This window comes from Protopterus annectens, chromosome 6.part1 (genome assembly GCF_019279795.1).
Source record: "Protopterus annectens isolate FY-2018-M chromosome 6.part1, PAN1.0, whole genome shotgun sequence".
Lineage (NCBI taxonomy): Eukaryota > Metazoa > Chordata > Ceratodontiformes > Protopteridae > Protopterus > Protopterus annectens.
Window position 1 is genome coordinate 339,625,572 of NC_056738.1, and position 11,919 is coordinate 339,637,490.

General features: G+C 36.8%; 1 protein-coding gene across 1 annotated transcript in view; it reads left to right on the forward strand.

Moving 5' to 3' along the window:
• ROM1 (retinal outer segment membrane protein 1) overlaps positions 1-7,895 on the forward strand; it is a 189,567-nt gene extending 181,672 nt beyond the window's left edge. Inside the window, exon 3 of the mRNA XM_044075418.1 lies at positions 7,423-7,895. Within this exon, the coding sequence (XP_043931353.1) occupies positions 7,423-7,641 (219 nt within the window). The 3' untranslated portion in view covers positions 7,642-7,895. The remainder of the gene's footprint in view (positions 1-7,422) is intronic.
• Positions 7,896-11,919: the final 4,024 nt, after the last annotated feature.

The following is an 11,919-nucleotide window of genomic DNA, read 5'->3' on the forward strand; positions in this document are numbered from 1 at the left end:
TGGTTGGATGGGGTGGGTGATATTAGAGAGGGGAGTTGCAAGGGCATAGCCAGCATGTTTTTAGGTGTGCTTTTAGTAAAGTTTTGAAGTGGGTGCATGATGGTATGGAGTTAATTGTGGGTGGGAGGGAGTTCCATAATTTGGCTATGGCGCAAGAGAATAGTGCTTCACCAGCAGAGTTATTGGCTTTAATGATCTGCAAGTGATTTTTGTTGCTGGATCTTAGTGGTCTGGTGGTGCGATAGGGTTGGAGTAGATTCTGGGGGGATGGGACATTTAGTGGATGGTTTACTAGTTTGTGGGTGAGTGATAGTTGATTCCATTGAAGGAGGTGAGGGAGTTCAAGCCAGCCCAGTTCAGCAAGTGAGAGACAGTGGTGACTACGGTAGAATGCCCCTGTGGCGAATTTGGCGATTTTGTTGTAGCAGGTCTCTAGCTTGTTTAGATCACATTGCCTTAGGTTGGTATATATTGGAGAGGCATAAAGTAGGGTGGAGATAAGGTGGGAATTTGCTATTGAAATCTTTGCTGCGTTGGTGAGAAGTTGCTTATTTCTGTATAACGCTCCTAGTTTTTTGTGGACTTTTTTATGGTCATGGATATGTGAATGTCAAATTTTAGTTTATTGTCTATTTCCACTCCTAGCAATTTGGTGTGTTCAGATGGGTATATAGTTGTGTTGTCTTTTGCTCTGATGTTAAAGTGAGAGTTGTTTTGAGTATGTTTGGTGGGTTGGAAGATGAGTAGTGTAGTTTTGTTTGGGTTGAATATTAATTGGGCATCAGATAACTAAGTTTCTACAGAGGAAAAGGCTTCCTGTGTGATTTTTTGCAGTTTGGGTAGGGACTGGGCTGAGTAGATGATGGTTGAGTCATCTGCGTATTGTATGAGTGTGCCATGTTTGGTGGCAGAGGCTAGATTATTGGTGAAAACAGAGAAGAGTAGGGGTCCAAGGATGGATCCTTGGGGAACCCCTATGGAGACAGGTAGTTGGGTAGATATGTCATTCTGCCATACAATGGATTGTTGGTGGTCAGACAGGTAACTCTGAAACCAGTTGGTGACATTGTGAGAAGGATAGGTTATTGAGGACAGAAATAAGTTGTTTGTGTGGGACCATGTCAAATGCTTTAGATAGGTCTAGGAAAGTAGCAGAGGAGAGACAGCCATTGTTTTTATGCTGAAGGATAGTGTTAGTAAAGGAGAGTAAGGCAGTGGTGGTGCTATGGTTTGGTCGGAAACCATGCTGAGTATTGGAAAGGAGGTTGTTAGTAAGGAGATATTCTGAGACCTGAGAGTGTATGCATCTCTCTAGTATTTTGGAGAGTGGAGAGAGAATAGCTATGGGACGGTAATTGGTTAGTTCTGTGGAGGGTCCGCCTTTGTGGAGGGGAATTATATGTGATACTTTCCACAGTGTGGGAACGTAACTTTCTGACAGAGATCGGTTAATCAAGATGGATACTGGGTAGGCCAGAGCATCAGCTGCGATTTGTAGGTATTCACTTGGGAGGTTGTCTGCTGCTAACTTGGTGGGCTTAAGTTTAGTTAAGAGACTGTAGGCAGAGTTCTTACTATTTGGTCTGAATGTACTGGACAGCAAGAAGTCTATGAGTGTAATATTAATATTTTAACAATGAAATCATTTTTCATTTAGTTTATTTTTTGCAGGCCTGTGTTGGGCTACTCCAGGTTGTCAGTTACTTAACACATATGAGGGAGGCTATGAGCTGTAAATGAGCTGCTGTAGTGAAATAAGTGATCCCCTCAGCCTTCATTTGTTTACAGTGTGACTCTGACCAAGTCACTTCACTAAACAGTGCTACTGGGCTTTTCCTGAAAGCAGACTCTTGAGTCTAGTGGGCTGTCCCATGATATAAGCAAATGCATCACATATTTGTCTTTTGATTTCCTCGACTTTCACATAGCTGCTAATTAGTGCTTCACTATATGCTATTTACTATAAAGTCTAACATATCTCTTCTAGTTTAATGGAATGCATGACGTATTTTCTCTAAATGGGAGTTTCAAGGAAAGAAAACCTTTCTGTTTCTCAATTTAAGTCTGTTCAATGTGAGTGTTTAGTTTTGTTTAGAAATGGTTGCCAGTATTTTTGGTGTAAAATCTGATATAAAAGTTATAAATTAAATCCAAATCTTTCTGATAATTCTAAAAAGTAAAGAAGAAAAATAGTTTGCACACAGACAGGTTTGAACAGTGTTTTATGGTAACTGGGGAGAAATAACCAAGTAATGGGATATTTCTATGGCTGGCAGTGGCCTGGTTCATAATTCTGCAAAGGGTCACACATCTGATTACATCTGGCTATGCTGACTCTGAATGTACATGTTGTAACAACATCACATTATCCGTTTGGGAAGGTCAGACCCAAACCGAATTATGTCAGAGGGGACAACTATTCTTGATAACATGGAAACCATAGTGAGGTCAAAAATTCTACATGCAGTGGCGTTTCAGATTTTTGTTTGACTTGTGCGTTGCTGAACAAAAGTTGCTCTAACATCTTTTTAATCTGTAATTGTTTTGCTTTATTAACTGCACTAAAGAATTAATTAATCCATTAATAGGCCTGGATTATATAATATAGTTTAGATATGTTGCATTTTAGTAATATATTTTTGCAATATCTTTTTACAGCCTTCAGTAACTGTGAAAGGGATAACATTTTTGAGTTCAGTATAGCCTGCATTATTTTGAATGATGATAAGAACCACATGATTTTCAGCATCCATTATGTAGTCATCGTTGCATATTATTATGATACAGTGTTATCTACAAGATTAGATTGTAAAATGTTTCTGCATTTAGTTAAAACAGGTACTCTGTCTAGCAGTTAGTTCAGAGGACTAAAGCTCTGACTTATTACTGAGCTGCTCCCTGTGCTAAGGGTGCAGGGTTTGAATCTTTCTTCCTTCATTTACTTACTGTGTTACCTTGAGCAAGTCACTTAACAAGACAATGCTTTAGGACAGGTGGGAATTAGGACTAAGCTCCTTTGTGGTCCCATGGATGTCTAGTAACTGACTATGAACCTGTGGTTGGTTTTTGACAGTCATTCTCTGTAGCATATCTGATCTAGTTTATTTATTTCATTTGATGTGTGTTGATATTGTTGGATTATATTGACATCAGTTTGAATGTCCTTTTATAGTTGAAATGTGAATTGGATACTTTTTCTCATTATTGGTTAATACATTTTGTTTCACTGCTTATTGGAAAATGTTCACTTCAAATTTAAAACATACTCCATGCTGCTGTATTAAACAAGGAATATGATGTAAAACAATCAGGAATGCGAATACAAAATAACACATGCATTTATGCATGGTCCTAAAAATGTCTGTGGGAGAGGGCCCATGGTTTGAAAACAGACTCTTGCTTTTCAGGGTCCAAGGTACACTTAATCCACCACTATGTCTGAATTAAATCAAGATAGCAAATTATGAATTTACTGAAAACTCTCACACAGGGGAACCAAATACATCTTCTGTCCCACAACCAAAATTAAATATATCAACTATCTCTGCAACTGTAGCATCACAGATGTAGGAAATGCAGTGACTAAGCAGCAATTTTTCAGTGGATCTACATTTTTTCTTTGTGTTTAATTGAGATCTGGTCCTCAGCATGACATTAAAATGATACAAATGTCTTAATGCAGGAGGTGATATTCTCAGCCCTCCCAGTATAGAAGTATACAGTAATCTACTTACAGATTTTGTGGTGAAGTAGTGATATGAGGAATGTGAAAAATGTTTTCCTGTCTGTCCCCATTCCTACTTTCCTTCACTTGAACTTCTAGCTTGTCTTGTTGAGCAGGGAATTATACAAACATAATAAATGAATAATCCATGGAAAATCCAGAATAAAACAAGTAAATCGTAGCAATTAAATTTCAGATGCATTTCAGTGCAGAGTTTATACTGTGGCAGGGCTAGCCACCTGCCGGTGTAAACCTTAGCTCAAGATGATTGTCACTGTTGAAGTGACACCTCAACCCCATGTGCAAAATGGGAAAATGGTTTGAGGCTGGATGGATGGATTTGCAACTATTTGACAATGGGTTTCATACTAGAACTTGAACATGCTAGCACATACATGCAAACACAAAGCCAGATTCAGGCAAAGGGGGCAGCTGCCCCAGGTGCAAGATGCTGGGAGGGGGGGTGGGGGTCATGACCAAACTACACCTTATGGAAATGTCACCATAACATTCTTCCATTTAGTTTCTACTTTCCCATTATTGTTGCTCTTCTTCCTCATCATGTCTACCACCCAACATGTGTCCTTGGTTCAAGTCCAAGGTACTTGTAATTTTTCTAGTCAACTTTTGTGCTTTTTTCCTGTTGTTCAGTCATTTTCATTCAGAAAAATTGAAAGGTTTCACTGGCAAGTTCTCTCTGTGGGCTTTGCTATAGTCAGAAGAATGAGTCCCTTTCAGCTTTTTGGCTCACTGTTTGCTGGGTAAATCTTTTCATCTACTCCTTAACATGTTCTGCATACAAAAATGTCTTTAATTCTCTAGGAAAAATATTCTGAAAATAGCTAAATACAGCAAAATGAATCTCATACTTGACTTTCAAAATCCTCTAACTGTATTGGATACTAGCCAGATTGTAATATTTTTATGGTCTGCCACAATTTTGTCAGGAGTTGCTCTTTCTGCTGTCATGACTGTGTATTTACTAGTACAGATCTTGGCTACTTTTTCATGTCCGAATTTGGAATGTACATATGGTGTGCCCTTTCAATTAACGATCCTGTTGTGGAATACCAAACCAGTTGATTATTTGTAGTTTTGTAACATTAATACATTCTATTCCTACCACTTTGTCTGGTATAGCAGAAAATCACTTTTTTCTCTGATTGCTTTGTCTTCTAGCTCTAATGTTTTTGAAACAGTTCTTCTTGAGAAGATTCATATTCAGCTTGTCTTTCCTTCATTTCAACCTGTGATTTCTGCTTACATGAATAGCTACTTAAAGCTTCTTCTATTCTTTCTAACATTTTGTCATTTGATTTATTTCAAACATCTCTGAATATATATCCTGCACCAACTCAGAAACCTGAACTGCTCTTTGCTGAACAGTTACATGACTCTTCCCTACCATCATTTTTTATTTCCTTTTTCTAGTTAATTTTCATACTTTTTACAGATTTCTTCTTTGTTGATTTCCAGATAATGTAGCCACTAACTAGTAATTGACTTTTATCCAAAGCAATAGCCTTTACTGGCATTTTTTCCCACATTTTTTCTTTTCACATTGGGAGAGCTGTGATCAGAAGCATAGCTGGATCAACTGATGCCCTGAGCCTGTACTCTGAACCAGTGTCCAAGCCTTCATATGAAGAACAAATAAGCTGATCACTATATTGTAAGTGATTGGCTTATTACAGTTAGATCTACTCTCCCCATTGAGATATTCCCTTGAAGATAAAAAAACATGGATGTTCCATCTACTGGCACACCAATCAGGTGGCCAGAAGCATGCCCCCCTCCAGCCCAAGTCAATCAGGTTCCATTTCTGTACACTGCCCCCAACGTCCCTTCAATATATTGCAGTAAGAAAAATTATTTTTAAAAAATCTTCTTTTAAACTGTAGCAAACAGCATGAGTGCTATGGTGCTCATATTTTAGTTAAAAATTCTTTTTTTTAAACTGTAGCAAACTGCTTGGTATAAATGTAGCAAACATTTGCAACAGTTTATACCCTGCCTGCATGTAGTGCTACAGCGCTCATGTTTTATTTAAAAAAAATGTACTTTTAAACCATAGCAAGCATTTGCTACAGTTTAGCCTGCACACAGAGCACTACAGTGTTCACATTTGAGTGCAAATACAATACTGACTTTTAAAAGCCAGTATTGCATTAAAGAGAGATTGGCTGATTGTGCCATCTTCACAGTCCCTACTATCAGTGGCCTAAATTAAAAGTGCAAAATGTTTATTTTGGTGTTTACTATGATAATAACATTAATGTTTGGCATAGGGGTTGTATTCTTTTTCATCAAATTTTAAGTAGAGTCATCACAGTTGGTCTAAAATCATCATACTCTGAAAATTTTGAAGAGCAATTAAGAGCATTTCTCCAGTGGGTTAAAATTCAGTGTTGGTTATATAAAGTAGAGGAGGAGGGGGTGAAATTCCCCAAATGAGGGGTTAGCCCATCCATGATTTTAACTCAAAAGATTTTGGTAAACTAGAATTTTCATTCAGCTGTTGTAAATCTTGTAAACCATAAGCATAATCTTTTTCCATCTTCCAATATTATCTGCAGCATTACTGATTTTCATATCATCTTATGTAAAAGAAACCTACAGTGCTTTTAAAAATGGCCATCAGTCAGATCATTTTTGTTAACATTCAAATGCAACTTTAGTTATTTCACTGCTGAAATTAGATGTAGTCTGTTGTTCTTTAAAAAATGTTTACATTAAGTGCTCAAAGTGTATTGTAATACAGCATAAAAGCCACATGCTATTACTTGCTGATTTCAATTAACAGCACTTTTAGTAAAAAACAAAATGACTATATCTTTTTGTTTCTGTGCCTGCTAGTCATCAGCTTTCATGACTAGTCTTGAGGCCATTCATTCTCTAGAGCAGGAGGCCTGGCATACGATTGAGATAAAAACAACTGGATGGACATTAGCCAGACAGCTAGAGACAAGATTGTGTTCCTCACCATTATCTGGTCATGAACTTGCCTGTGAGGGAATGTGATCATCTTAACAACCCATGGGTTCAGTATCACATCTCCAGACTGGATGTGTTTCAGGATGGGCCCAAACTGCCCCCAGCTCATGGAAATATATGGCACTCCTTCCCTCAATGGCAACCAGTTCAGGTTAATTAAAGCAGGGCCTTTTCAGTTATAGTCTGCCTTGATGGCAGATGTCTACACCACATTGTTGCTGGTGTCATATGCCTTATCCTGAGATATATTTCTTTCCACATTCATGCTGCTAAAGGCTGACTTGAGACTGATAAGCCTACATTCCCCCTGTTAATGGCCACTGTTGTTTTATAAGCCTCTGCTTGCATGGAAGCAATTGGATGAGCAGAAACCACCTTCCACCCCTCCCCCCTCCATGATGAGTGAGCCAGAATATGCAGTTCATTCCCACCCACCACGCTGATAATCAAATTCAGGCCATCTGGTTGTAATCAAGCCATCATCTCTCTCTATGCTATAGTGAATGAACAACATGTTTAAATTCCAGCTGGTATCTAGTTTTAATTTTTTTAATTTGATTTAATCAATCAACTAACAAAGATTCCTGCTTAAGTCATTATTGTATAGATACAGCACTCTTAAGAAATGCAGCCTTTAACATTGCATTTATTTGACTACTGATATGTAGTCATTTACCCAATTTCCTTTTTGTATCCTGTTACAGATGTCTGTGATTATCTGCTTACGGTACCTTCAGACATCTATTGAAGGTGTGATCGGGCAGGAGAATACCGAATGTGACACAGATGGCTACTTGCTAGAAAAGGGTATCAAGGAAACATTCAAGTCCATGATGGAAAAAGTGAAGACAGTGTGCAAATTCAACCAGGTGGAGTCCATGCCAGCTGACGGAGAAGTGGAGAAAGCTACATCTGACAGTTAAAAGTTTAAGCTGCCCTAGGGAAGGGAACAACTCATTAAAGTTTCTGGTCACATTTTAGATCAGTGAATATCTTTTCTAAGTTGATATTTAGCTTATTTCTGCATGCTTAATAAATACTCATATGCAAATTCACATGGTTAACATCTTCTTGGGTATTTGACATACATTTGCTTGTAGGCACAGACCACATTTGAACTTCATTAAATAATGTTTCCTAGTTAAATGACCTATATTCATCAAAATATGTATTTCACTTTCTTTGAACTGTGATTTATAGATAGGTAGCCAAAAACACGGTAGTCACAAACAAAGAATTTTAATGAAGCTTTCGGGTCTACACCCTTCATCAGCACATAAAATCACCTTACATAAGTTGCATTTAAATAGAGGAAACACTGAAAAACACATGATCAAGCCAGCCAACCAGATACAAACCAAAATTAATTATGCAAATAATTTAAAATGCATCACACCCAAAACTCTTAAAGAAGTTTTACTTATATTAATAAAAAACAATTTTATATAAATTAAATATAGTTACATATAGATAAATCATTCATATCAAATAAGAACTTTTTTTAAAAACATTTTAAAAAGGTAGCAGCTCAAAGTTAGCATCATAAATTCTCCCTCTGATGCTTAATCAAAACTGGTTTGAGACTTACTGCTCCATTCAAGCCAGGCCATTTATCAGCCTGTAAACGTACTATCCACTCATATTCCTTCAATAACAAAAGATTTTCCAAGTCACCACCCTAATACCCATTAAGCACAGTGCATATGCATCTGAATTTAAAAGCATGAGTTTGAAATTCATGTAAATGTCTGAATAAACCATTTGTCTCAATCTTCCGTCTTATTTCGGACCTATGCTCTGTTATTCTATCTTTAAGCTTCCTGGATGTTTTCCCTACATAAAATGCATTACATGAAACACAGGTAGCTAAATAAACTAACTTAGTAGTACTACAATCTGCTTTGCAAGTAAACTTAAAACATTCACCTGTTGTAGGATGTCGGAAGCTATTGTTACTATCATTAATATCAGAGCAACAGACACAATTATAGCACTTGAAAGTGCCCACTTTAGTACATAAAGGAGCAGATTCAGTTTGAAAATCCTTATAACATAATATTTGCTTAAACGCCTGACCATTCCTAAAGGCAAACCTTGGTACTGGACCTAAAATGTCCTTTAAATCTGGTTGAGACATTAAAATTACCCAATTCTTTTGAATTATTTTACAAATATCATTTGTATTGGCATTATAGGTGGTAGTAAACCTGATGACAGGCTTGCTTACTACCTTATCAGCTTCATTCCCTAATATATACCCTGAGTGAGTCAAAGAAACAGAACTAAAAACTGGTTTATAAGGACCTCTTCTGCCTTGCAAAACCTCTTCATAACTCATATTTACATCTCTAGGGTAATAACCATTCTCAATAAACTCTTTCCTCATCTTCTCAGTTTCCTCCAAAAACACACCCTCCTCAGTTGTTAGTCTACTGACTCTTATTAACTGAGATTTTATAATGCCTCTATATATATGTACTGGATGCATGCTAGCAGTATTTAAATATCTTGCTGCATGCACATCCTTCCTATGCACCTTTGTTTCCAACCTTCCAAGTTTCCTATATACCCTTATATCTAAAAAATCCATTGTATCTAAAGAAAAATCCATCTTAAATTTAAAGAAACTTGTCGTAGTGTTGAGATAGGACAGAAATTTTTCTGAGTCAGAGTCCCTTTCCAAACAAAAAACAGTCATCAACAAATCTGCAGTAACAATCAAAGTAAAGAGCAAATTCATTATTTTCATTTAAGATGTATTGTTTTTCCCATACACATAAAACTAAATTAGCAAAGGTATTGGCCACGGACATCCCCATGGCCACCCCAGTTAACTGCTTGTAGGGAACACCATCAAAAATAAAATCATTCTTTGTCAACACCAAATCTAATAAGAGGCAAATATTCTCTATTTCACGTGTTTGTTGAGAGGATTGCATTTTTAAAAACTTCTAATTGCCTCAATCCCATATTCAAAGGTGCATAGGAAGGATGTGCATGCAGCAAGATATTTAAATACTGCTAGCATGCATCCAGTACATATATATATAGAGGCATTATAAAATCTCAATTAATAAGAGTCAGTAGACTAACAACTGAGGAGGGTGTGTTTTTGGAGGAAACTGAGAAGATGAGGAAAGAGTTTATTGAGAATGGTTATTACCCTAGAGATGTAAATATGAGTTATGAAGAGGTTTTGCAAGGCAGAAGAGGTCCTTATAAACCAGTTTTTAGTTCTGTTTCTTTGACTCACTCAGGGTATATATTAGGAATGAAGCTGATAAGGTAGTAAGCAAGCCTGTCATCAGGTTTACTACCACCTATAATGCCAATACAAATGATATTTGTAAAATAATTCAAAAGAATTGGGTAATTTTAATGTCTCAACCAGATTTAAAGGACATTTTAGGTCCAGTACCAAGGTTTGCCTTTAGGAATGGTCAGACGTTAAGCAAATATTATGTTATAAGGATTTTCAAACTGAATCTGCTCCTTTATGTACTAAAGTGGGCACTTTCAAGTGCTATAATTGTGTCTGTTGCTCTGATATTAATGATAGTAACAATAGCTTCCGACATCCTACAACAGGTGAATGTTTTAAGTTTACTTGCAAAGCAGATTGTAGTACTACTAAGTTAGTTTATTTAGCTACCTGTGTTTCATGTAATGCATTTTATGTAGGGAAAACATCCAGGAAGCTTAAAGATAGAATAATAGAGCATAGGTCCGAAATAAGACGGAAGATTGAGACAAATGGTTTATTCAGACATTTACATGAATTTCAAACTCATGCTTTTAAATTCAGATGCATATGCACTGTACAAATGGGTATTAGGGGTGGTGACTTGGAAAATCTTTGTTATTGAAGGAATATGAGTGGATAGTACGTTACAGGCTGATAAATGGCCTGGCTTGAATGGAGCAGTAAGTCTCAAACCAGTTTTGATTAAGCGTCAGGGAGAATTTTGATGCTAACTTTCAGCTGCTACCTTTTTAAAAGTTTTTAAAAAGTTTTTTAAAAAAAGTTCTTATTTGATATGAATGATTTATCTATATGTAACTATATTTAATCTATATAAAATTGTTTTTTATTAATATAAGTAAAACTTCTTTAAGAGTTTTGGGTGTGATGCATTTTAAATTATTTGCATAATTAATTTTGGTTTGTATCTGGTTGGCTGGCTTGATCATGTGTTTTTCAGTGTTTCCTCTATTTAAATGCAACTTATGTAAGGTGATTTTATGTGCTGATGAAGGGTGTAGACCCGAAAGCTTCATTAAAATTGTTTGTTTGTGACTACCGTGTTTTTGGCTACTTTTGGATGAACAGTGACTTAGTGTATCTTCGTGGTGGAATATTTATAGATAGGTGCCACCAGCCCTTTTAAGATATACTGATATTGATGTGTGAGTATGGAAGAAATATTGAAACTATTAAAGGGAGATAAGAGGTCATTTTTGGTACAGCAGCATTCGCTTTGTTTTGAGGTATCCTCTATGTTCTGTTCAATAAAGAATGAGTGAAGACGTGCACATAGATATTGATCAAGTTTGATGTGATATTGGATTTCTTATTGCCCTAGGTATTAGTCTTTCATCAAAATTTATTAAAACAATAATTCTGAGAAAGCTGCTCATATTGTACAATATTCCATAGAGTTAACATCTGCACATCTAATAAAGTTGTGTCCTAACATCTCACCTGATTTTAATGAGAGAGTCTTTTGCTAATTGCACTGATCACAAGGACAATCATTTAAGAAAGGTCTGTAGCAAAGAGAAATAAGGCCATGACAAGGACCCAGCTGATTTGGGTTTAATTATCAGCCCCTAGGTGCTGATTGAATTGGTCAGGAGAAGAGAGGAAGGATTTACTTTTTTCACTGCTTTGTCTGCATTGTCCACCTGAGCTTAAGCCCCTTTTCTGCAGAGTTGTGGGGAGAAGGAGCTTGCTCAATTCTGTCTGGGAGGAGTGTACAGAGAGTTACACACCTGAGATTAAGACAGTATAGGCATCCCTTGCTGAGACTGAGAATCACCAGAAACACTGCCTTCAAGGTTGGGCAGGATTTTTGATAGAAAACCTTTTACAGAAGTAGGAACCACACCCCTCACATACGCCAATTGTACACCAACCTCTTATGACATTGTGGGTGTGGATGGAGAAAATATTGAGGTCATCAAAACTACCCAATATCCAG